Source organism: Tachyglossus aculeatus, chromosome 2, assembly GCF_015852505.1.
Source record: "Tachyglossus aculeatus isolate mTacAcu1 chromosome 2, mTacAcu1.pri, whole genome shotgun sequence".
NCBI classification, from domain to species: Eukaryota; Metazoa; Chordata; class Mammalia; order Monotremata; family Tachyglossidae; genus Tachyglossus; species Tachyglossus aculeatus.
In genome coordinates, this window is record NC_052067.1 from 45,289,174 (window position 1) to 45,316,714 (window position 27,541).

At 47.1% G+C, this 27,541-nt stretch overlaps 1 protein-coding gene across 1 annotated transcript; it reads right to left on the minus strand.

The window, feature by feature from the left end:
• Positions 1-252: 252 nt before the first annotated feature.
• KIAA0895 (KIAA0895 ortholog) lies at positions 253-26,768 on the minus strand. The gene is made up of 7 exons (XM_038772344.1): positions 26,667-26,768; positions 18,549-19,222; positions 12,721-12,864; positions 9,957-10,089; positions 7,642-7,947; positions 4,039-4,136; positions 253-596 (listed from the first exon to the last, which is right to left on the minus strand). The coding sequence occupies exons 1-7, from the start codon at positions 26,689-26,691 to the stop codon at positions 435-437; spliced, it is 1,542 nt and encodes a 513-aa protein (XP_038628272.1). The 5' UTR covers positions 26,692-26,768; the 3' UTR covers positions 253-434.
• Between the last annotated feature and the right edge of the window lie 773 nt (positions 26,769-27,541).

The following is a 27,541-nucleotide window of genomic DNA, read 5'->3' on the forward strand; positions in this document are numbered from 1 at the left end:
GGAATAATAATTGTAGTTAAAATTGTGGAATGTATTAAGTGCTTACTGTGGACACAGCACTATACTAAGCACTGGGGTAGATACTAGATAATCAGACCCCACATGGGGCTCATAGTCTAAGTAGGAGAGAGACCACGTTTTGTAAAACCATTTTGCCGATGAAGGCAGTGAGGCACAGAGAAGTCAAGTGACTTGCCCAAGGTCACGCAACAGGAAAGTGGCGGAGCTGGGATTAGGACCTAGATTCTCTGATTCCCAAGCCCATGCTTTTCCGCTAGGCCACACTGCCTCTCTGGAGCTGATGCTTCTCTGCAAGACCCATTTCAGGAAAAGTTTGAGGTATGTATTTTAAAGAAAGGACCCTTGAAAGTTCCTTGAAGCCCTGCGGGAAACAAAAATAAAATTGGCTCCTCTCCTACTCTGGTTGGGTCCTGTTAAAATATAAGCTCTCGTAGCTCCTTATCTGAGAGCTCGTTGACTTCCATGATTTTCTCCAGATGACCCAGGTATCGGGCATGATCCTGGAGGAAGTGAGGCACTCTGATGTTGCCCAGCACAGCAAACTCCTTCAACCGTTCCACGTCTTCGTAGGAGACCTGCAAAAGGAAGACCAGGTTATTTCCACGCTGCATTTCCAACAACTGCTAAGGCAGCAGCAATCCCAGAAAATCCCTCACTGCTTTGGAGGAAGGCGTTTGGGTTCAGGCTGCTGGCTGTCTCCATTCCATCGCTTCTCCTGGTTCTAGAAATGGGAATCATTCTTCTTCGCTGTGGGACCTTGGGCAAGTCGCTTCTCTTCCCTAGACCTCAGCTACCTAATCTGTAAAATGGGGGTAGAGACTGGGAGGCCCATGTGGGACAGGGACTGTATCCAAACTGATTTGCTTGTATCCACTCCAGTCTTAGTACGGTGAACACTTAAATATCACCATTATTATTATTATTATCATTATTCCTTCTGGAGGGATTAAAGAATAAACCCTCTAATTGATGATTGTCATCTCCCATGCCTCACTGGTCCTTTCCAGAACAATTTTATTAATGCCTCTCTACCTGGAGTATTTCATCCTGGTCAACTAGGGCTGAGTTTTCCCTAGTTTGAAAGGAATCATTGTTAATATTATTATTATGGAATTTGTTAAGCACTTACTACATGTCAAACATTGTTCTACACGCGATGCCTAGAATTCCTCAACAACAACTCTCTCCTCGACCCCCTCCAGTCTGGCTTCCGTCCCCTTCATTCCACGGAAACTGCGCTCTCAAAGGTCACCAATGACCTCCTGCTTGCCAAATCCAACGGCTCATACTCTGTCCTAATCCTCCTCGACCTCTCAGCTGCCTTTGACACTGTGGACCACCCCCTTCTCCTCCACACGTTATCTGACCTTGGCTTCACAGACTCCGTCCTCTCCTGGTTCTCCTCTTATCTCTCCGGTCGTTCTTTCTCAGTCTCTTTTGCAGGCTCCTCCTCCCCCTCCCATCCTCTTACGGTGGGGGTTCCCCAAGGTTCAGTGCTTGGTCCCCTTCTGTTCTCAATATACACTCACTCCCTTGGTGACCTCATTCGCTCCCACGGCTTCAACTATCATCTCTACGCTGATGACACCCAGATCTACATCTCTGCCCCTGCTCTCTCCCCCTCCCTCCAGGCTCGCATCTCCTCCTGCCTTCAGGACATCTCCATCTGGATGTCCGCCCGCCACCTAAAGCTCAACATGTCGAAGACTGAGCTCCTTGTCTTCCCTCCCAAACCTTGTCCTCTCCCTGACTTTCCCATCTCTGTTGACGGCACTACCATCCTTCCCGTCTCACAAGCCCGCAACCTTGGTGTCATCCTCGACTCTGCTCTCTCATTCACCCCTCACATCCAAGCCGTCACCAAAACCTGCCGGTCTCAGCTCCGCAACATTGCCAAGATCCGCCCTTTCCTCTCCATCCAAACTGCTACCCTGCTCATTCAAGCTCTCATCCTATCCCGTCCGGACTACTGCACTAGCCTTCTCTCTGATCTCCCATCCTCGTGTCTCTCTCCACTTCAATCCATACTTCATGCTGCTGCCCGGATTATCTTTGTCCAGAAACGCTCTGGACATATTACTCCCCTCCTCAAAAACCTCCAATGGCTACCGATCAATCTGCGCATCAGGCAGAAACTCCTCACCCTGGGCTTCAAGGCTGTCCATCACCTCGCCCCCTCCTACCTCACCTCCCTTCTCTCCTTCTACTGCCCAGCCCGCACCCTCCGCTCCTCCACCACTAATCTCCTCACCGTACCTCGCTCTCGCCTGTCCCGCCATCGACCCCCGGCCCACGTCATCCCCCGGGCCTGGAATGCCCTCCCTCTGCCCATCCGCCAAGCTAGCTCTCTTCCTCCCTTCAAGGCCCTGCTGAGAGCTCACCTCCTCCAGGAGGCCTTCCCAGACTGAGCCCCTTCTTTCCTCTCCCCCTCGTCCCCCTCTCCATCCCCCCGTCTTACCTCCTTCCCTTCCCCACAGCACCTGTATATATGTATATATGGTTGTACATATTTATTACTCTATTTATTTATTTATTTATTTATTTTACTTGTACATTTCTATCCTACTTATTTTATTTTGTTGGTATGTTTGGTTCTGTTCTCTGTCTCCCCCTTTTAGACTGTGAGCCCACTGTTGGGTAGGGACTGTCTCTATGTGATGCCAATTTGTACTTCCCAAGCACTTAGTACAGTGCTCTGCACATAGTAAGCGCTCAATAAATACGATTGATTGATTGATTGATTGGGATAGATCCAAGTTAATCAGGTCAGACACAGGCCCCATCCCAGGTAGGACTCACCGTCTAAGTAGGAGGGAGAACAGGTATTGAATCCTCATTTTTCACAGCTGTGGTAACTGAGGCCCAGAGACATTAACTGATTTACCCAAGGTCACACAACAAGCAATGGACAGGGTTGGGATTAGAACCCTGGTCCTCTGACTCTCACGCCTGTGCTTTTTCCACTGGGCCACACTGCTTTCCATAGCCTACTCTCCCCCCTCAGGGCACATACCTTCTCGCAGACTGATGCACCCTTGGCTTTCGCAATGTCTAGTCTAAATAAAGAGATAAATCCTTTTGATTTATGATTACCCATCACTCTTCATTTTGCTGTGGGTCTTTGGAGTTTATCTGACTATGAAATGCTTTCTGAAATCCAAGAGCAATCCACCCCGCACTGCTGAAAACTTAATAGAGGGTCAAACCCCTAACCCTTCTCTCTCTCTCGTCCTCCCTCTTTCTTTTCTTTCTATCCATCTTTCCCTCTCCCTCTCTCCCTCCCTCCTTTTCTCTTTCTTGCCCTCTCTCTTCTCCACCCCACTCTGCTCCTAGCTTACTATACAATTTGAAGGAAGTTACTTAACCTCCCTGGGCCTCAGTTTCCTCATGTGTAAAATGGCAATAACAATATCTGCATCTCCCTACCACAAAATGATGTTGTGAGAACAAAATGAAACGTGAGGGGAGAGCACAAGCAAAAGAGAATGTTTCTGAATGGCAACTGCATCTTTTGGTGTACTGCACCCTTGATCTCTTATGCCACCCAGGCCCTCTGCTTTTTCTTTTCTGCTCGTTGGAATCAAGGAAATACCATTATCCAGTATTCTTTCCAGAGTCTTGTCTCTGCTTTAATTCTAATAATGATAATAATAATAGTAACTGTGGTATTTGTTAAGCACTTACTGAATGCCAGGCACCATACTAAGCGCTGGGGTGGACACTAGAAAATCGGGTTGGATACAATCCATGTCCCAAATGGGGCTAAGTCTCAATCCCCATTTTACAGATGAGGGAACTGAGGCCCAGAGAAGTGAAGTGACTTGCCTAAGGCCAACTGGCAGACAAGTGGCAGAGCCTGGGTTAGAACCCTCGACCTTATGACTCCCGTGCCCGTGCCCTATCCACTACGCCATGCTGCTTCTCAATTCTCCAATGAACCAGAAAATGGAAAAGCAGGAAGACATAAGCCAGAGTCCTCATTAGGCCTCGGATCCTTCTGGCTTCAGTCCCACTCACCTTGCCCAGAGCCGTCAACAAGCAGAAGTCGATTGTGTCTCTGTATCTCAGGAGTTGAAGGATGCCATCCAAGTACACTTGGTCTTTACTGAAGCAGCCTGAAGGGATTAAATTCATGTTCATCTTAGTCAAGGGGAGAGAAGGAACTCCCCCCCCCCCGACCCCATTACTTTCCCTGCAGAATCAGCACCCCAGGTGCCAGTCTACCTAATAATAATTGTGGTAATTATTAAGTGTTTGCTATGTGTCAAGTCCTGTTCTAAACGCTGGGGTAGATACAGGCTAATCAGGTTGGACACAGTCCCTGTCCCACATGTGGCTCATAGTCTAAATAATCCCCATTTTACAGATGAGGAGCCCGAGGGACACAGCAGACAAGCAGCATGGTCTAGTGGAAACAGCCCGGACCTGGGAGTCAGAGGATGTTGGTTCTAATCCTGGCTCTACTACATGTCTGCTGTGTGACCTTGCGCAGGTCACTTCACTTCTCTGAGCCTCAGTTACCCTATCTGTAAAATGGGGATTAAGACTGTGAGCCCCATGTGGGACAGGGACTGTGTCTGACCTGACGACCTTGTAATAATAATAATAATAACAATAATAATAATAATAATTGTAGTATTTGTGAAGCATTTACTATATGCCAGGCACTGTACTAAGCCCTGGAGTTGATACGGGCAAATTGGGTATCCAACCCAGTGCTTAGAACAGTGCTTGGCACATAGGAAATGCTTCACAAATACCGTAATTATTATTAGTAGTATTATTATTAAGTGGAAGAGCCAGAATTAGAACCCAGACTCTCTGACTCTCTGGCCCTTGCTCTTTCTACAAGGCCATGCTTGCTTTCCCAAGTGACTTGGGGAAGATTTTGGGCAAGCCAGCACTTAGAACAGTGCTTGGCACATAGTAAGCACTTAACAAAAGCCACATTATAATTATTATTAAGTCACTTCTCTGTGCCTCAGTTCCCTCACCTGCAAAATGGGGATTAGATACGTGTGCTCCCTCCTACTTAGAGTGGGAGCCTCATGTGGGCATGGACTGTGTCTGGTCTGATTATCTTCTCTCTACCCCAATGCTTAGTACAGTACTTGGCACACAGTAAGCGCTTAGCAAATGCCGCTATCATTATTATTCCCAGGTGATGCCCAGTGTGGGGAAGGAGGGAGGCAGAACCAGATGTGCTGGTTGCGAACTGGACAGCTGTGCTGATATCAGGGATCCGAGGCAGAGCCATGGGAAGGCCTGGGAGCATCATTAATTCATTCAATTGTATTTATTGAGCGCTTACTGTGTGCAGAGCGCTGTACTAAGCACTTGGGAAGTACAAGTTGGCAACATATAGAGACGGTCCCTACCCAACAATAGGCAAGCCCTGATAATTCAACTGATGCATAACATTTGATTTGCTTCAAGTGACTTTGGGTCCCCAAAGGAATCCTCTAAAGGAAAATGTTTTTTCCAAAAACACGGCCCTATGGCATAAAATTTAGAATCTTGAAGAAAGGCTGGTTGATTTTTAAAAAATTTAGGGCCGGTAAACGTATTTTGAAGGTGCTCAAGGGCATTTTGATTCATGTTTCCTCATCTGCCTTTCCCAAGGCCTCTTGGTGTTGCCAACAACAACAACAAATAGTGGTATTTAAGTGCTTACTATGTGCCAAGCACTGTTCTAAGCTCTGGAGCAGATACAAGGTAATCAGGTTGGACACAGTCCCTGTTCCACAGTCTAAGCAGGAGGGAGAACAGGAGGCTTGGAGCCACCAAACATTACAGTGAAATCTGGAAAGACTAACACATTAAATCATTCTACCTTTCTTCGCCCGATGGCTTCCAATCTGAAAACATTTTGCAGTTATTCAATTAACACTTAGGAAAACAGCTTGTCCCAGAGAATGGCATTATCCTTTCTCCAGGAAATAAAACCCATCACATTCAGTTCACTAACAGTTAACGAACCCAATTCGCTCCCTGAGAAAGGGGGAACGGGATTTTCTGACCCCTCTTCCAAAGCTCTCAATTCATTCACTCAATCGTATTTATTGAGTGTGCAGAGCACTGTACTAAGCGCTTGGGAAGTACTTAAATAGGATTGATTGATTGATGGATCATCCCTTTTCCATGGGGGGCGGGGAGGGCAGGTGGAAAGGCAGGGAGACTAGGCCAATCAATCAATCAATTGCACTTATTGAGCATGTACTGTGGGCAGAGCAGTGTACCAAGCGCTTGGGAGGGTATAATGCAATTGAGCTGGTAGACATGTTCCCTGTCCACAACAAGCTTACAGTCCAGAGGGGGAGGCAGACATTAACAGAAATAAATAAATTACAGCTATGGACTTGAGGGCTGGGTGGCTGATGGAGGGGTGAAGAAAGGATGCAAATCCAAGGGCAAGGGTGACGCAGAAGGGAATGGGAGAAGAGGAAACAAGGGCCTAGTCAAGGAAGGCCTCTTGGAGGAGATAAGGCTTTGAAGGTGGGGAGAATCAATCAGATGGCTTAGTGGATAGAAGACGGGCCTGCGAGTCAGAAGAACCGGGGTTCCAATTCTGCTTCACCACATGTCTGCTGTGTGACCTTGGGTAAGTCACTTCACTTCTCTGGTCCTCAGTTCCCTCATCTGTAAAATGGGGAGTGAGAATGTGAGCCCCATGTGGGACAGGGCTGTGTCCATCCTGATTAACTTGTATCTACTACAGCACTATTGACACTATTATTAAGAGAGTGAGCCCCATGTGGGATAAGCACTGTTCCTAACCCAATTTTCTTGTATCCATTTCTGTGCTTAGGACAGTGCCTGGCACATAGTAAGTGCTTAACGAATACTTTAGTTATTATTACTATGATTATTATAAAGGAGGAAGAGATAGAGCCACCCTATAAAGCCAAGTGTCCTGCCCTGCACCGTACTGTTGTGAAGTTACCAGGATGTGGGAAGGTCAGCTGCTAGAGAAGACCATGCTTTGAGCAGAGGGGGGACAGTCCTAGGCCCACCGGTTCATCAAGACCAATAATGGGAGACATGCTTCTCGAACCCCAGGTTGCCCCTGGGGTACCAATGGAAACCACCTGACAGGAAGAATACACTTTATCGTATTTCCTCTGGGAAACTATAAATTGCCTTAACGCTCTTTCATTTAACCTTCTCTTTTCTTGAAACCGATAACCCACAGGACACTTAGGAAGAAGGCACTTTATAGTACTTCCTCTGGGAAACTATCATTTCTTACACTCTTTCACTTAACCTTCTCTTTCCTTGGAACCAACAACCCCCAGAACGCTTAGGAAGAATGCACTTTATAGTACTTCCTCTGGGAAACTATCATTTCTTCAACACTCTTTCGCTTAACTTTCTCTTTTCTTGGAACCAATCACCCACGGAATGCTTTGGAAGAATGAGCTTTATCGTACTTCCTCTGGGAAACTATATATTTAACGCTCTTTGCTTAATGTTCTCTTTTCTTGGAACCGATAACCCACAGAATGCTTAGGAAGACCCAGGCTGGACTCTCCAGAGTGGGTGGCCCCTTCCCCGGGTTGGGCGACCCACCAGACAACTCACCAGGCCCCCAGTGACCAGGATGTGAGCAGGAAGACCCACCTGGCTGGGAAGTGTCGGTCCAGCCACGCTTGGCTCGGACACAGTAATCCCAGCGGGTGTTGGGATCCTGAACGAACTTCCCCACGTTCTGGAAGAGCTCGCTGAAGGACATCTGGCTGGCCTGATAGACCGTGTAGTAGAGCAGGGCGGCTCTCCACAAGAAGGGGTCCTTTCGGAGCAAGACGCTGTGGAGGCTGGCTAGGCCTTCCTCGGTGGGGTTGATGGGCTTCAACCCGAGCCGTCGGCGCTCATTCCACTTACCCCAGGGCTGCTGGGTGTTGTTCAGGCCTCGGAAGTAATGGGTCCCTAGAAAGAGAAAATCCAGAGGTCAATCAATCGCTGGTATTGAATGAGTGCTCACTGTGTGCAGGGCAAGGTACTAAGCGCTTGGGAGAGTGAAGCAGCGAGGTTCAGTGGGAGTCAGAAGTACATGGGTTCTAATCCCGGCTCCACCCCTTGTCTGCTGTGTGACCTGGGGCAAGTCACTTCACCTCTCTGGGCCTTGGTGACCTCATCTGGAAAATGGGGATTAAGACTGTGAGCCCCATGTGGCACGGGGATTGGGCCCAACCTGACTACCCTGTATCTACCCCAGTGCTTAGTACAGTGCCTGGCACATAGTAAGCACTTAACAAGGACCACGATTATTATTATCATTATTATAACAGAGCTGGTAGATTCATTCCTTGCCCACAATGAGCTTACAGTCTAGAGGTAACCGGATTCGTTGGGTGCATACTGTGTGCAAAGCAGTGTACTAAATGCTTGGGAGAGGACAATAACAGAGTTGGTAAACATGTTCCCTGCCCACAATGAGCATGCAGCCTAGACCAGCACAGGGTGACTAGAGCCAGAAACGATCTGTGGCAACAGATCAATGGTATTGATTAGGGAAGCATTGTAGCCTAATGGTAAGAGCTTTGTACGGTTCTCTGCACACAGTTAAGTGTTCAACAAATATGATTGATTGATTGATTGACAAAAGAAGGGAAGAGCATGGGCTCAAGTGCATGTTCATTCATTCGATCATATTTATTAAGTGCTTACTGTGTGCAAAGCGCACAGTACTAAGTATATGCACTGTACTAAGCAAATGTCCCACGGACTCGGGAGGGAAATCCTCAGAGGGATTATCATCCTTCCAGGCTCAGAGGTAGCTACCAGTGTTGACTCACACACAACCCACAGAAAACCGGTGCGATCCAGGTGAAATCCCGGGGTCTCTCCGGCCCGCCCCCACTAATTTTAACTTCAGACACCTGTCCCAAACAGGTTGCATGTCTCCACAACTAAAGCAACAAGGAGGAAGGAGACCAGAGGCACTCTTGTCTTCGGCTTCAATCCTCCACTTCATCCGGGCTGCGGGGGACCCAGGCTGGGCTGGAAGAAGGGTAGAGGGTATTTACGGGGAGGGCTGTTTTCAGAAAGGAAGAAGGAAAATCATTGGAAGCGTGATTTCTCGACATCTGATTAGCGATGTCGGTGTTAGTCATAAAGAATAATAATAATTGTGGTATTTGTTAAGCACTTACTATGTGCCAGGCACTCTTCTAGACGCTGGGGTAGATATAAGATAATCGGGTTGGACACAGTCCCTACCCACAATAGGGCTCACAGTCTTCCTTCCCATTTGACAGATGAGGGAAGAGGTCCAGAGAAATGAAGCGACTTGCCCAGGGTCACAAAACAAACCAGTGATGGAGCCGGCATCAGAACCCAGGTCCTTCTGACTCCCGGGCCATGCTCTATTCCTTCTAGACTGTGAGCCCATTGTTGGGTAGGGACCGTCTCTATAGGTTGCCAACTTGTACTTCCCAAGCGCTTAGTACAGTGCTCTGCACACAGTAAGCGCTCAATAAATATGATTGAATGAATGAATTAGGCCTTGCATTGTTACGTTGACCTATGTGGGGCAGGGACTTTTCCTGACATGATCATCTAGAATCTACCGCAGTACTCATTATTATTATTATTTTGGTCTCAGTGCCTCTGCATCACTTAAGGCCACTCAGCTAACAGGAGGATGTAACTTTTCCTCAATAATAATAATAATTGTGGTAGCTGTTAAGTGCTTACTATGTGCCAGGCACTATACTAAGCACTGGGGTGGGTACGAGCAAATTGGGTTGGACACAGTCCCTGTCCCACACAGGGCTCACAGTCTCAATCCCCATTTTTGACTGATGAGGTAACTGAGGCCCAGAGAAGTGAAGTGACTTGCCCGAGGTCACACAGCAGACAAGTGGTGGAGCCGGGATTAGAACCCACGACCTTCGGAGTCCCAGGCTCGTCGGGGAGAGAGGGCAGCTGCCTACCAATCTCATGTCGTAGCATGCCCTCCAGCCAGTGCTCACGGGCCGTGCCAACGTTGATCGTCAGAGTAGGGCAGCCGCTCACCACAGTCATGGAGGCTCTGGAGAGGAGGTCTTCGGTGAGGTGGACCACGATCTGATAATGACAGAAGGGGATAACCAGGCTATGGTTTGGGGTCAACTTTCTGAAAACAGTGACAATAATAACTGGAATTTGTCAAGGGCTTACTATGTGCCAGGCATGGTACTAACTGCTGGGGTACACACAAGTTAATCAGGTCGGTAACTGTCCCTGCCCTACATAAGGCTCACAGCCTTAATCCCCACGTTACAGATGAGGGAACTGAGGCCCAGGGAAGTGAAGTGACTTGCCCAAGGTCACAGAGCAGACAAGTGGTGGAGCCGGGATTAAAACCCATGTCCTTCTGACTCCCTAGCCCATACTCTATCCACAAGGACACACTGCTTAGCTGAGGAAGAAAAAAAATTTGGGAGGAGCATGCAGGGTTTTTCAGTTTTGTTTTTAAACGGTAATTGTTAAGCGCTTACTATTCATTCAATCATATTTATTGAGCGCTTACTGTGTGCAGAGCACTGTACTAAGCGCTTGGGAAGTACAAGTTGGCAACATATAGGGACGGTCCCTATCCAAAAGTGGGCTCACAGTCTAGAAGAGGGAGACAGACAACAAAACAAAACATATTAACAAAATAAAATAAATAGAATAATAAATATGTACAAGTAAAATAGAGTAATAAATATGTACAAACATATATACAGGTGCTGTGGGAAGGGGAAGGAGGTAAGGCGGTGGGGGAGTAAGTAGTAGTAGCTTACTACTACTAATTATAATAAAAATAATTGTGGTATTTGCTAAGTGCTTACTGTGTGCCAGACACTGTGCTAAGCACTGGGGTGGATTAAGAAAATCAGGTTGGACACAGTCCCTGTCCCTTGTGGGGCTCACAGTCTCAATCCCCATTTTACAGATGAGGTCACTGAGGCCCAGAGAAGTGAAATGACTTGCCCAAAGATCACACGGCAGACAAGCGGCAGAGCGGAATTGGAACCCAGGTCCTTTGGACTCCCAGGCCTGGGCTCCTTCCACTAGGCCACTCTGCTTCTCAGTCTTTCAGAGTTATGTGGGCGAGTGAATTTGATGAGGTGAATTTTCTGGGTGTGGAAACATACTGTTAATATCTGGAAACAGCAGCAGCAGAGATTCAAGTGCCTCTGTCCAAATGAATTATCATCAGAGGAAATGGTGCCCCCTCCACTTTTTTATGGTACTTATTAAGGGCTTACTATGTGTCAAACACTGTTCTAAGTGCTGGGATTGGTAGAACTCAATTACATCTGACAGTCCCTGCCCCGCATAGGGCTCACAGTGTAAGTAGGAGGAAGATCGGGTACTGAATCCCCATTTTAAACTTGAGGAAACAGGCTTAGAGAAGTGAAGCGAGTCAGTCAATCGCATTTTTTGAGTGCTTACTGTGTGCTTAGCACTGTACTAAGCACTTGGGAGAGTACGACAGAACAATAAACAGACACATTTTCTTCCCGCAACAAGCTTATGGTCTAGATGGGGAGACAGACAATATTATTATTATTAATAATAATAATAGCATTTAAGTGCTTACGTGGCTCAGTGGAAAGAGCACGGGCTTTGGAGTCAGAGGTCATGGGTTCAAATCCCTACTCCACCAACTGTCAGCTGTGTGACTTTGGGCAAGTCACTTAACTTCTCTGTGCCTCAGTTATCTCATCTGTAAAATGGGGATTAAAAACTGTGAGCCCACCGTGGGACAACCTGATCACCTTGTAACCTCCCCAGCGCTTAGAACAGTGCTCTGCACATAGTAAGTGCTTAACAAATTCCATTATTATTATTATTATTATTATTATTATTATTATTATCATTATTATCATTATTACTATGTGCAAAGCACTGTTCTAAGCACTGGGTGAATAGATGAATTACAAATATGTACGTAAGTGCTGTAAGGCTGGGAAAAATGAATAAAGGGAGCAAGGCAGGGCAACAAAGAAGGGAGTGGCAGAAAAGGAAAGGAGGGCTTAGTCAGGGAAGGCCTCTTGGAAGAAATGTGCCTTCTTTAAGGCTTTGCTAGTGAGGACAGTGATTGTCTGTTGGATATGAAGAGGGAGGATATTCCAGGCAAGAGGCAGGATGAAATGATAATAATTGCATTTGTTAAACACTTACTATGTGCCAGGCACTGTATTAAGTGCTGGGGGAAAAGGGTTGGCAGTGAGATAGACGAGATCGAGGTACAGTAAGTAGGTTGGCATAAGAAGAGTGAAGTGTGTGGGCTGGGTTGTAGCAGGAGAGTAGTGAGGTGATGTAGGAGGGGGAAAGGTCAGACAGCAAGCAATTGGAAGAGCCAGAATGTGAACTTCCAGACCCATGCTCTTGCTGCTAGGCCACGTTGCTTCTCTTGCAATAATAATAATAATTATGGTGTTTGTTAAGTGCTTACTACGTGCCAGGCACCGTTCTAAGCACTGAGGTGGATACAAGCAAAATCGGATTGGACGCAATCCCTGTCCTGCGTTGGCCTCACAGTATTAATCCCCCTTCTGAGGATGAGGTAACTGAGGCCCAGAGAAGTGAAGCAACTTGCCCCAGGCCACATGGCAGACAAGTGGAAAAGCCTAGATTAGAACCCGTGACCTTCTGACTCCCAGGACTGCACTCTATCCACTACGCCATGCTGCTTGTCCTTCTCTCCCAGGAAGGGGTACCTACCTCTCCCAGGCAGCCTTCTTTCAGCATGTACTTCCTTACGTGACCCCAGATACGACTTCTGGGCAGCAGACTCCCACCGGTGGCCTGTTCGAAGTTCTCGTAACTCCTGTATTTCTTCAAAGCGCGTTCCATAATACTGATGGCCTGCAAAAACCCAACAGGTGCGGGAATAAATGCCCCGGAATTCGAGTCGGAAAGTGACGGGGACACACGCCTTTGTTGGCAGATGGAAGTACTGCTACTGCTGAGGTTTGGTCTGAGGGGCTGGCGTTCAGACAGTGCCAAGGCCCAGCTGAAAACTGGGAACGCATCGCAGAGAGTCAGACCAGCATGCAGTGCTGTCAGCAAGAAGGAAACTGCTGGCTCTTTTTGAGCAAAATCTACACGTGGAATGAGAGACAGGAGGCCAAAAGGAAAATGGAGCCAGGCACAACTAATACCGAGAACAATGACACAATGAAAGACAATTCTTTCGTATGCTCAGTATGGCCAGGATTTTAAAACATCAGTTCCTTTATTCATTCAATCGTTTTTATTGAGCACTTACTGTGTGCTGAGCATTCATTCATTCATTCAATCGTATTTATTGAGTGCTTACTGTGTGCACAGCACTGTACTAAGTGCTTAGAAAGTACAATTTGGCAACAGATAGAGACAATCCCTACCCAGCAACACGCTTATGACCCCCTTTCCAGCCACACAGCACTTATGTCTACATCTGTAATTTATTTATTTATATATTTATATTAATGTCTGTCTCCCACTCTAAGCTGTAAGCTCGTTGTGGGCAGGGAATGTGTCTGTTAGAGCGAACTCTCCCAAGCACTTAATATGGTGCTTTGCACACCGTAAGTGCTCAATAAATACGATTGAATGAATTAATGGAATGTGGATCCTGCACTGGCCTTTTCGTCCACACAAGCACTCATCAGTCAATGATATTTATTGAGTGCTTATTGTGTGTCGAGCGCTGTATTAAGCACTTTGGAGAGTACAGTACCACAGGGTTGGTACACTTACAGTCTAGAGGGGGAGATGGCCATTGATATAAATAAATAATTTGTAATCTATAATTTATAGACAGGTATAAAAGGGCTGTGGGACTGGGGTCGGGGGTGAATACCAAGTGCCCAAAGGTCACAGATTCAACCAGACAACGCAGAAGGGAGAGAAGGCCGGGGAAAAGAGGGCTTCATCCAGGAAGGCATCTTGGAGAAGATGTGATTCATGGGTGTCCTTCATCGCCAGTAATTTTTTTCTTTGACTAGAGGAGACGGCTATATGAATCACATGAATAGATGTATTTCACCCATGAGTGACATGAATACATGAATATTTGTATTTCCCAATGAGCAATGACAAGACTATAACGCATGAACCTCTAATTTTGAAAGGACTCTTTCATTTATAAAACCACCCTACCCAGTAACATTCCAGATAGTAATAACTCCCCGGATCAGCTGTCACTCACTTCACCAACGTGATCTAGCCTGCTTGGAAACTGGAAATTTGAATTCTGCTGAATATTTTTTTTTACTTAAAAAAAGGTGAAAATTTCATGGTGGTTTGGTGGAGCTGAGAAACTGGGCTCTAGTAAGCGCCTTTTCTGTCATCTGTTACGCTGGGACCCATGGGCATGGCAAACCCGAACTCAGATTCTGAGTGGGGAATATGAGGACGTGGGACCAGAGGACTGGGAGTCAGGAGACCAGAGTTCTCATCCCAGATCTGCCACTGGCCTGCTGCGTGTGTTTTGGCAAATCATTTAACCTCAGTTGCCACCTCTGCTGCTTGTCAGCTGTGTGACTTTGGGCAAGTCAGTTAACTTCTCTGTGCCTGTTACCTCATCTGTAAAAGGGGATTGACTGTGAGCCCCACGTGGGACAATCTGATCACCGTGTATCCCCCCCAGCACTTAGAACAGTGCTCTGCACATAGTAAGCGCTTAACAAATGCCATCATTACTATTACTATTACTCCAATTTTTGTTCCTTTTAGTTTTATTTTTTTAATTGTCATGCCAGAGAATTATTTCTTCTTTCTGGTGATTTTGAAGAACTAGATACCTAGAAAGCTGTGAATAAGATTATTTGTCATCATCTAACCTGGACCAATACCCACCCAACACAACACACACACACACACACACACACACCCCTCCTCTACTCTCATTCATTCATTCAATCGTATTTATTGAGCACTTACTGTGTTCAGAGCACAGTACTACGCACTTGGGAAGTACAAATCAACAACATATAGAGACGGTCCCTACCCAACAACGGGCTCACAGCCACCCCCACCCCTAGAGTACAGCCAGAGTGAATTCTGGAACAATACTGAATCTGTGCGCTGGTGAATTGCTCATTTTGAGCAGGGAACGTATGTACTAACTATCATATTGCAATTTCACAAGAGCTTAGTACAGTGCTCTGCACATAGAAAGCACTCAATAAATACCATCGATTGAATATCCCTCCTTGTCACTTTGCCAAATTTGAACAAGAAATTATTCTATATGAATTGTAACGTATTCTCCCTAGTGCTTAGTACAGTGCTCTGCACATAATAAGTGCATAATAAATAACCAATGATTGATTGCTTGATCGATTCTTCTGGTTAGAATCTCCTTTTAAAACAGGACAATACAACAGTGCCATCTGCAGGGATTTTAACTATATTAGGATATAAAGTAGAGATATAATTTTCCTTGCAGCGTTTGTCAAATCAATAGACAATTCAAATCATTCCATAACAGTAATCCTAAAAATGGATTAATCCCCAAACAGCAAAGCCCCTCAAAGTTTGCCTACATTACAGCACCTCGGGGGGGTCGTGTTGGGAACTAAATTTCCCGAAAGTTTGAATGCTAAGGGTAGCGCTTGGAATCACAGGCTATTTTCCAATTATGTATTTTTAAAATATATCTTCCTAGTGCCAACCTGTACTTCCCAAGTGCTTAGTACAGTGCTCTGCACACAGAAAGCGCTCAATAAATACGATTGAATGAATGAATGAATAGTGGCTGTTGTCCTCGATAAGACAGAGGACTATTTTGAACACTCTGGTGTGTAATTTCCTCCTTTATTTAATTTTATAATCAAACTGAAAACACCAAGGATGATGGGTTGAGGAAAGAACCGGGAGTTTTTAACCGTGCACATTCTACCGTCCGTTTCCCTTGAGGAAAGGCCAAAGGGCTGAAAGATGGCCTAGCTTGGAGTACTTTGATGAGAAACAGGCAAATATTATTCCCTCCAGCTTGGTTACTCACTGACCTTGGGGTCTTCGGGGTCTCTTACTGTCACTTCTGCATCCTCCTAAGAATTATGGTGTTTGTTTCGCACTTACTATGTGTCAGGCACTGCTCTAAGCGCTGAGGTAGATAAAAGTTAATCATGTTAGACACAGTCCCCTTCCCATGTGGGGCTCACAGTCAACGTCCATTCACGCCCGACAAACGCTGCTCTCATCTTCAAAGCCTACTGAAATCATATCTCCTCTACGAGGCCTTCACTGACGAATCTTTCTCAATTCTCCACATGATTCCCCCCAACGACTACTACTACTTCAGCACTTCGGTGACCTCTAAGTAGTTGGGGGCCCCCAACCCCTCTGGTAGAACTACTTAACATCTTTAAACTCTGTTGCTTCCTTCTAGCTCTGTTGCTTCCTTCTACCTGTAATTTCTTTTAGTGTCCATCTCCCCCACTAGCTTGTAAGTTCAGTACCGTGTTCCACACAAAGCAAACCCTTGACAAATACAATTGATTGACATTATCATCATCATCAGTGGTATTTATTGAGCGTTCACTGTGTGTAGAGCTTGGGAGAGGACGATTCAAGAGAGTTGATAGATCATGAATGGTTTTGTAAATGTAAAGAATTAAAAGAAAGCAAAGAATCATGATACTGAGGCTGTGCTTTAGAAATTTTGCTGCCTGTGCTAGGCTTCCTTTGCCAAGAATACCAGTTGGATAGGCCATCATCATCACCGGTATTTATCTAGGCGAAATGTGAATTCATCTGTAAATTTATGGTAAGAAAGAGTTTCGGTGTTTTTTCAGATGACAGTTTTTAGTTTGCAATAGACCACTGTATTCTATCATAAAATACATCATGGCAGAAGAAAAGCAGGTAAGAACTCACATTCACGGTTGCAAAGATAGGGGCTAAAGGGAGATCGATGGGGAGGGTTAGAATGCCTACTCTAATTTCCCACTGAAACAACAGTTCACAAACGCAGATTTTTTAATGGTATTTGTTAATAATAATAATGGCATTTATTAAGCACTTATTATGTGCAAAGCACTGTTCTAAGCACTGGGGAGGTTACAAGGTGGTCAGGTTGTCCCACGGGGGGCTCATGGTCTTAATCCCCATGTTACAGATGAGGTGACAGGCACAGAGAAGTTAAGTGACTTGCCCAAAGTCACAAGCTGACAATTGGCGGAGCCGGCATTTGAACCCCTGACCTCTGACTCCACAGCCCGGGCTCTTTCCACTAAGCCACGCTGCTCCCCACGCTGCTTAAGTGCTTACTATGTGCCAGTTGCTGCACTAAGTGCTGGGGTAGATACAAGTACTTAGTACAGAGTTCTGCACAAAGAGCTCAATAAATATGAAATAGTGACTGACTACAAGCTAGCAGGTTGGACACAGTCCATGTTCCACGAAGGACTCACAGTCTTAATCCCTATTTTACAGATTAGGTAACTGAGGCACAGAAAATTTCAGTGACTTGCCCCATATCACTCAGCAGACAAGTGGCAGATCAGGGCTTAGATTTCACCTAAAACCTCGATCTTTACACGGGTCCATGCTGATTCTCTACCTTCTGCAGCTCCTCATCTCCAATTCATTTATTCATTCAATCGTATTGAGCGCTTACTGTGTGCAGAGCACTGTACTAAGCACTTGGGAAGTACAAGTCGGCAACATATAGAGGTGGTCCTACCCAACAACGGGCTCACAGTCTAGAAGGGGGAGACAGACGACAAAACAAAACATGTGGACAGGTGTCAAAATTGTCAGAAAAAATAGAATTAGAGCTATACGCATATCATTAACAAAATAAATTGAATAGTAAATATGCACAAGTAAAATAAATACAGTAATAAATCTGTACAAATATATATACAAGTGCTGTGGGGAGGGGAAGGAGGTAGTGTGGGGGGTGGGGAGGAGGAGGGGAAAAAGGGGACTCAGTCCAATATCCAGGAGAATCAGGGAAGAACATTACATTTCTAAAAAAAACTTAGTAGCCAGAGGTGGAGGTAAAAATGGACTCATAATACCAGAACGGGGCCAAGCTAAGGCATTTAAAGGTGCCTGACTTTTCTGATAAGACTCGTGCATGCGGGCATTGTTGTGGGTCAGGGAGAGGAGAATGAGGGAGATGGAATGGACGACTTGGGGGTGGGGATGGACAGATGAAGCAAGCTAGAGATGAACTGACTAAGGGGGTGGGAGGAGATAATGAAGCAAAAATAAGGGGAAAGAGGAACAGATTCTGAGCCCTATGTTGAACAGGGACTGTTTCCAACCTGATTAACCTATATCTACCCCCGTGCTTAAAACGGAGCTGGATACAAAGTGCTTAATAAATACCACCATTTTTATTATTGTTATTTAAAATTGTTGCAGTGATAAGGCCATACACCCAACTCATAGCTTGTAAAATGACCTGAAGTTTTCCTGGCTCCCAGAAAACACCTACTCCCATGCTACTGACCTACCCATTTCTTATTTCTGCTATTTTGAGTTCATTGAGGAGAATCTCACCCACAAAAATGACAATAAGCCCACTCCCCTGTCAGTTGGAACTATACCTGCTTAAGAAATCGGTCTGACGCTTGGCTGTGTTTAGCCAACACATTAGTCAGAACGGGGCTGGCATATTCAAACTGAGGATTGTAGGTGAAATCCGACTTGAAGAATTTCAGCTTTTCTTTCTCCACATTGGTTGGCTTGATGGCAGTCAGAATACAGAGTTTCTTCCCAGAAAATTCTCCTTTATCAAGGCTTTTGGAGAGCTGGGGTGGCTTTGGCTTTAGCAAAGAGGAGAAATAATGCCTCTTTGCCTTACTTTTAGGTCTCGGCGGTAGTCCTATGCTGGTCCCCGAAACAGAGAGAGCGTGAGGAAACTTCACATTACTGGACAATGGGCCAGGGAGAAAGATAGGAGGCTGATTATTCGGGCAGACCCAGCTAAAAGGCACTGGAACGGGGATCTGGGCAGATTCTTTGCTTTCTGAAGTATTGGGCGACTTGGTGGGCTTCTGGTGTCTTCCGCAGACAGCAGGGGGTGACTGCTTCTGCAAATTATGCCTCTTCTCTTTACTTTGCAGAAGAACATTGTAGCTACTGGTTCCAGTTGTGAAAATGTCTTTTAGGATTCCAGGGGAGAGCTGTGGAAGGTTTCTTTCATAGTCAATAATCAGTCGATCGCCTGGATCCAGAACAGACTTCTTGGCAAATTCCTGCTCAGGCCAACGAAGCTTTTCTGGGTTAAAAAAAAAAAAAAACAAAAATCAAATGAGAGATTTCATTTCCAATTTGTGTCATCGATCGATCAGTGGAATTTATTGAGCCTCACTAGCTAAGATTTGATGTAGCTAATAATAATCTAACGTCAGGCATACTAAATAACCCAAACTTATTCACCCTCATACATATTATAAATGAAGAATTCAGAAATGAATAACATGATTTTTTTAAGGGCTATTGTAATAAGACCAAGTCTAAGACTCCACCCATCAAAGCATATCAATCAAGAAGCAGTATGGTGTAGTGGACAGAGCACGGGTCTGGGAATCAGAAGGTCATGAGTTCTAATTCCGGCTCAGCCACTTGTCTGCTATGTGTCAGTGGGCGAGTCACTTCACTTCCTCTGTGCCTCAGTTCCCTCATCTGTAAAATGGGGATTGAGACTGTGAGCCCCACATGGGACAGGGACTATGTCCAACTCAATTTGCTTGTATCCACTCCAGCACTTAGCACAGTTCCTAGCACAAAGTAAGCACTTAACAAATACCATCATCATTATTATTATTATGTTCAACTTGATGAAGCAAAAATAAATGCACTGTTAAGATTATTAATTATATTTATTAAGTGCTTACTGTGTGCAGAGCACTATACTAAGTGCTTGAGAGAGTACAATATGACATCAAACACATTCCCTGCCCACAACAAGCTCACAGTCTAGAGGCAAATTGGGTTGGACACAGTCCCCGTCCCACGTGGGGCTCAAAATATCAACTCCCATTTTTCAGATGAGGTAACTGAGGCACAGAGAAGTGAAGTGACTCACCCAAGGACACATCGCAGACAAGTGGCAGATCCGGGATTAGAACCCAAAATCTTCTGACTCCCAGGCTTGTGCTCTATCCACTCCACCATGCTGCTTCTCGTATTAAGTCTAGGTACAAGGAGTCCCTGAAAGATTTAACCCATTATAATAAAGCTCAATCTCCCAATCAATATTACTAGAAACCAAAGAATATTTGACTTCTTTAAAGATGAAATGGAAACCACCGACCTTCAGTTTTAGGATAAGATCTCACTGCTAGTAGTGCCATCTTCAAAAACAAAGGACAGCTACCTATCTATGGTCAGTTATTAGTATTAATTTTGTGGTATTCATTGAGTATAATAATGATGGCATTTGTGAAGTGCTTACTATGTGCAAAGCACTGTTCTAAGCGCTGGGGAGATACAAGGTTGATCAGGTGGTCCCACGTAGGGCTCACAATCTTAATCCCCATTTTACAGATGAGGGAACTGAGGCCCAGAGAAGTGAAGTGACTTGCCCAAAGTCACACAGCTGACAAGTGGTGGAGCTGGGATTAGAACCCGCGACCTCTGTCTCCCAAGCCTGGGCTCCTTCCACTGAGCCACACTGCTTCTCTGTTGAGTATCTGTCAAGCACTGCTCTAAGCACTGGGGCAGATACAAGATCATCAGGCTGGACACAGTCCCTGTCCCACATGGGACTCACAATCTAAGCAGGAGGAAGAACAGGCATTGAATCCCCCTTTTACAGATGAGGAAACTGAGGCCCAGAGAAGTGATTTGCCCAAGATCACACAGCAGGCAAGTGGCAGAGTCAGGATTAGAACCCAGGTCCTCAGATTCCCAGGCCTGTACTCTTTCTACTAGGCCATGCTGCCCCACAGTTCTACTATAAAGCAAGGCCGTGTTTTGGAACAACCCAGTTATTGGAGCATACTTATACTGTAATACTCACACTGTGCCAAAAAGCATGTGTACAAAACCATTTCTTCCAACAGAACGGTGCCTAGTAAGTGAGAAGCAGCATGGTGTCCTGGGTAGAGCCCGGGTGTCAGAACGCTGTGGGTTCTAGTCCCAGCTCCGCCACTTGTCAGCTGTGCAACCTTGGGCACGTCACTTCACTTCTCTGTGCCTCAGTGACCTCATCTGTAATGTGGGGATTGAGACTGGGAGCCCCACGTGGGACAGGGACTGTGTCCAACCTGATTTGCTTGTATCTACCCTGATGCTTCATATGGTACCTGGCACATGAAGCAGCATGGCTCAGTGGAAGGAGCCAGGGCTTGGGAGTCTGAGGTCATGGGTTCAAATCCCACCTTCACCACTTGTCAGCTGTGTGACCTTGGGCAAGTCACTTAACTTCTCTGGGCCTCAGTTCCCTCATCTGTAAAATGGGGATTAAGACTGTGAGCCCCACGTGGGACAACGTGATCACCTTGTATCCCCCCCCAGTGCTTAGAACAGTGCTTCGCACATTGTAAGCACTTAACAAATGCCATCATTATTATTATTATTCTGGCAAGCATTGAACAAATACCATCATCGTTTAGCAGATCGATATCCCTTGTTGGAAGAATGCTCCCGATTTTGGCAAAACGTTCTAAACCCAAAATGTGTACATGACAACATATACGACGGCAGAACTGACAGAATATATTATATTTGTGGAGGCAGAAATCTATTTTGAAGCATTCGTCTGTTCAAATGAATCAAACCTATGAAATAGCAGCCCTTGAAAAGTTTAGATTTGGACATTAATGAATTACTTCCAAGATCACCATGAAGATGGCTTTTAAACATTTTAATCACCAAAACTATTACATTTTCACACCATCATCTAAGACGTAGCATTTGTATTTATTTATTGAGCACCCATTGGGATGCCCTTGGGCTTCGTACACTATTAAGCACTGGGGCAACTGAAAGAGAGGCAAGGTTCACACTCTCTGTCCCCAGGAGACAGAAGGTCCTGGGTTCTAATCCTGACTCTGCCACTTGTCTGCTGTGTGATCTTGGGCAAGTCACACCACTTCTTTGGGTCTCAGTTACCTCATCTGCAAAATGGGGTTTGAGGTAGTGAGCACCACAGTGGACAGGGACTGTAACCAACCTGATTTGCTTGTATCCACCCTGGTGCTTAGGTACATAGTGAGTGCTTAACAAATACCATAATTATTATTATTATTCTGCACATCATAAGTGCTCATTAAATACCTTTGATGAAGACTAAGATACTTCCTAATAAGCTTCTAATAAGCATATCCCAAGCCCAGCAACTCTGTGCCTCAGTTACCTCGTCTGTAAAATGGGGATTGAGACTGTGAGATCACGTGGGACAGGGACTGTGTCCAACCCGATTCGCTGGTATCCACCCCAGAAGTACAGTGCCTGGTACATAGTAAGCACTTAACAATTATCCCAATTATTATGATTATAATCCACAGCAATACATTAAAATGTGGGCTATATTTCCGAGACTAATGGAAACATTCAACATCATTGTAAGCAGTAATCTGATGCCTACAAAAACAACTATTTGAAGACCGACATCAAGCAGAAAAACAAATTTATAATTTCAAAGCCTGCTCCAAACTACACCTTTCTCCATGGAGCTGAAGGCACCTTAACAATAATAATTAATAATCACGGTATTTGTTAGGCACTTACTATGGGCGAGGCACTGTACTAAGAACTGAGGTGGGTACAAGCACCTTGGGTTGGACACAGTCCCTGTCCCACGTGGGGCTCACAGTCTCAACCCCCATTTTACAGATGAGGTAACTGAGGCACGGAGAAGTGAAATGACTTGCCCAAGGTCACCCAGCAGACAAGTGGTAGAGCCAGGATTAGAATTCATGACCTTCTGACTCCCAGGCTCTATCCACTACGCCGTGCTACTTGTATAACAAATGGAAAGAAAGACACTCTCCTTGAGGAGGGCAGCCTTGGAGTTGCCCACGCCGGCTTCCCTGAGTTATGTGGTCCTAATCTCTAAATCCAATCCTCTCAGGATGGCACCTGGAGAGTTTCCAGTACTCTATCAGCCTCGGCTACGGGAGGGAGAATCAAGCAGAAGCCTACACGTTCCATTCCTAGCTCAAGGAGTGGCAAGCGAGTAGAAGGCAATCTGCAACAAGTCAAAACTCACCCATGCTGGGCAGCAGTGGCATGGGAGAGAGTCGAGGGCGTAGACTCAAGTTTACTGCGTGGAAGGAGGCAATGGTAAACCGCTTCCGTATTTTGACCAAGAAAACTCTATGGATCCACTACCAGAACGATTGCAGATGGAGGTGGGGCGTTCTGGGAGAGATGTAGGGAGAGGGAGAGGAAGCAGCATGGCGTAGTGGATAGAGCAAAGGCCCAGGCTGTCCCCTCAAGTCCCAGCCGGATCCTCCATAATTCCGGCTGGACCGCCTCCCCGCCCCCTCAGTCCCATCTGGACTGTCCCCATCTTGTCTGGACCCCATCGGTCCTGGCAGGACCCAGCCCCAGGACTGGCTGGACTTTCCCTGGACCTGGCTGGACACCGAATGGTCCTGCCTGGACACCCTTCTGGGCCCAACTGGACCCCCCCAGCCCAGGCTGGACCCTCCCCAAGTCCACTAGACTGTAAGCTCGTTATGGGCAGGAAATGTGTCTATCAACTCTGTTATACTGTTCATTCATTCATTCAATTGTATTTATTGAGCGCTTACTGTGTGCAAAGCACTGTACTAAGCGCTTGGGAAGAACAAATCGGCAACAGATAGAGAAGGTCCCTACCCAACAACGGGCTCACAGGTGTCTAGAAGGAGGAGACAGACAACAAAACAAAACAAGTAGACAGGTGTCAATACCATCAAAATAAATTGAATTATAGCCATATACACATTATTAATAAAGCAAATAGAGTAATAAATAAATATGTACAAACATACACATATCTTCTGCATCTTGCACTCGCCCATGTGGTTAGCACAGTGCTCTGTACAGTAATGTTTAATACATATGATTGATTGATTGATTGATTGAATGGTTGATTTATTGATCAGTGGAAAGAGCACAAGCTTTGGAGTCAGAGGTCATGGGTTCAAATCCCGGCTCCGCCAATTGTCAGCTGTGTGACTTTGGGCAAGTCACTTCACTTCTCTGGGCCTCAGTTCCCTCATCTGTAAAATGGGGATTAAGACTGTGAGCCCGCCGTGGGACAAGCTGATCACCTTGTAACCTCCCCAGCGCTTAGAACAGTACTTTGCACATAGTATGTGCTTAATAAATGCCATCATCATTATTATTATTATTATTATCTAGGCCAGCTCCTCACCACTCCTGATTTGACCTTCCCAAGGATCCACTGGACCCTCTCCAATCCCGGCTGGAATCTCCCCAGTCCGGGCTGGTCACCCCTCAGTCCCGGTTGGTCACCCTCTCCGCCCTCCTAGTCCCAGATGTACCCTTGCTGATCCTCTCCCCTGTCCTGGCCGGACCCTCCCCCAATCCTGGCTGGACCCCCTCCTAGTCCCGGCTAGACCCTCCCCATTCCTGATCGGTCACTTCCCCTGTCCTGGCCGGGGCACCCCAGTCCTGGCTGCACTCCCCCTGGTCCTGGCTGGACTCCCCTGGTCTCGGTTGGACTCACCCCCCAGGTCCTGGCTGGGCCCTCACCTTTCCTGACTGGACAGTACCTCAGTCTCAGCTGACCCTCCACCCCAATTCTGGCTGGAACCTCCCTGGTCCTGGCTGGACACCCGGTCCTGGCTGGACCCCAGCTGGTCATGGGAGAACCACCACCACCACCACCACGACTTGTGGTTGGACCCTCCCTCCAGTCCTGGCAGGACCCCCTGGCCTAGATGGACCCTCTCTGTTCCCAGCTGGACATCCCCCACTTTCTGCTTGGACCCAACCCCAAGGTTGGACTCTCACCATTCCTCATTGGACACTCCCCCTGTCCTGCTGGAACACTCCAGACCTGGCTACACGCCAGCTGGTCCTGGCTGGACCCTCTCTGGTCTTGGCTGTACCCTCATCTTTCCTGATTGGCCCTTATCCCAATCCTGGCTAGACTCTCCCTTCCACCCCACACAATAGTCCTGGCTGTAAGTCCTGTCCTGGTTCGACCCTCCCCAGTCCTAGATGAACCCTGACTGTTACTGGCTGGATGTCCCTGGTCCTGTCTGGACATCCCCTGATCCTCGCTGGAACCCAGATGGTCCCGGCTGGACCCTTCCTGGTGCTGGCTGGACCCTCCCTGGTCCCAGGTGGACCCTCCCCCAGTCCTGGCTACACCTCTGTTGGTCTTGGCTGGTCCTGGCTGGACTTCACTTTCCTGACTGGACATTACCCCAGCCCCGGATAGACTCTGGCTAGGCCCCCACAGTTCTGGCTGGGACCCCCCTCTGGTCTGATCCCGGCTGGACTCCCGGTCTTGGCTGGACCCCCCACTGCTACTGGCAGTACCCCTCCCAAGGTCATTCATTCATTCAATCATATTTACTGAGTGCCTACAGTGTGCAGAGCACTGGACTAGGCCCTTGGGAGAGTAGAATATAACAATAAACAGACACATTCCCTGCCCACAGTGAGTTTACAGTCTAGAGGGGGAGACAGACATTACTATAAATAAATGACAGATAAGTGCTGTGGGGCTCAGAGGGAGGATGAATAAAGGGAGCAAGTCAGGGCAAGGCAGCAGAGAGTGGGAGAAGAGGAAAGGGAGGCTTAGTTTCAGAAGGCCTCTTGGAGGAGATGTGCTTTGAAGGAGTGGAGAGTCATTGTCTGTTGGATTTGAGGAGAGAGGGTGTTCCAGGCCAGAGGTAGGATGCGGGCTGGCTGGACCCCCGCCGGTCCCTCCAGGCCTGTTCTAAGTGCTGAATTCCCTCCCCACCCACCAATTCCCGGCTGGATCCCCACTGGTTCAGTTCAACTCAATTCAATCATATTTACTGAGCACCTACTGTGTGCAAAGCACTATATTAAGGGCTAGAGAGAGTATAGTATAAAAATAAACAGCTGGCTGGACCCTCACTGGTCTTGGCTGGACCCCCTCCCCCTGGATCCTGTCTGCCCCACTGCCCCACCTGGGTCTGCCTCATCATCGTCATCATCAGCCATGGAGACCCCGCCCTCCTTATCCCCGGACCCGGCTGGCCCCTCCCCACACACCTGGTCTGGTTCTAAGCGCTTGGAAAGTACAATTCAGCAACAAAGAGAGACAATCCCTGCCCACCACGGGCTCACAGTCTGAAAGGGCAACAAACCAAGTAAGCAGGCATCAACAGCATCAATAGAAATAGATATGATAGATACAGACATATCAAAACAGGTAAACAGGCATTAATTATAAATCAACCATCTTCAATGGGGACCCCCGGAGCCGGCTGGGCCCCCTACACCTGGTTCATCTTCCTCATCACTGTGATTCATTCATTCAATCGTATTTACTGAGCGCTTACTGTGTGCAGAGCACTATACTAAGCGTTTGGGAAGTACAAATCGACAACAGATAGAGGCGGTCCCTACCCTACAACGGGCTCACAGTCTAGAAGGGGGAAAGGAGACGGGTGTCAATACCATCGGAATAAATAGAATTAGAGCTATATCCACATATGATCATCAATGGGGACCCCTGGGCTGGGCAGGACTGGCCCCCGGCCCAGGCGGCCGGCACTGACCTGTGACTCGGATGGACTCCAGCATCCTGCAGCGGGCCCAACCCAACCTAAACAAGGATCCGGTGGTCGGCGAGGGGCTCAGCAGGGCTGCGCCCCCGGAGCCTGCAGGGGCATGGCCCAGGAGGGGAGGGCTGGGGCTGGGGATGCGGATGGTACTCGCCGTTGCTAGGAAACAGGCTCCCCAGGCTACCAGCGCCCGGCTCCGCCCCTCTGCGCCTGCGCGTCCCGAAAGGGGCGGGGAGGGGCGGGCGGGAGCGGAGGAGCCAGGTCGGGTCCCGGAAGCGCCGAGCCTTGGCCACGCCCCCGGTTGACGTCAGGGATTCCCGAAAAGGCCACGCCCCCGGAGCCACCGGATTGGTGGGTGGGGGTAGGACGGAGAGCGTGATTGGTGGATGCCAGGGCGGGATGAGGAAGCTCCGCCCCCTGTCGTAATGGCCACACCCCCATTGGCCACGCCCATGCGGCCGCGCGCCCCAGCTCGGCTCCGACTCGCGCGTGCCCCGCCCGGAGAGATGAATTCATTCATTCATTCATTCATTCATTCATTCATTCATTCATTCATTCGCTCGTTCATTCGTTCGTTCATTCGTTCATTCATTCAATCGTAGTAATAATAATAATAATAATAATGATGGTATTTGTCAATAATAATAATAATGGCATTTATTAAGTGCTTACTATGTGCAAAGCACTGTTCTAAGCGCTAGGGAGGTTACAAGGTGATCAGGTTGTCTCACGGGGGCCTCACAGTCTTAATCCCCATTTTACAGATGGGGAGAGAAGTTAAGTGACTTGCCCAAAGTCACACAGCTGACAATTGGCAGAGCCAACTGGGATTTGAACCCACAACCTCTGACTCCAAAGCCCATGCATGC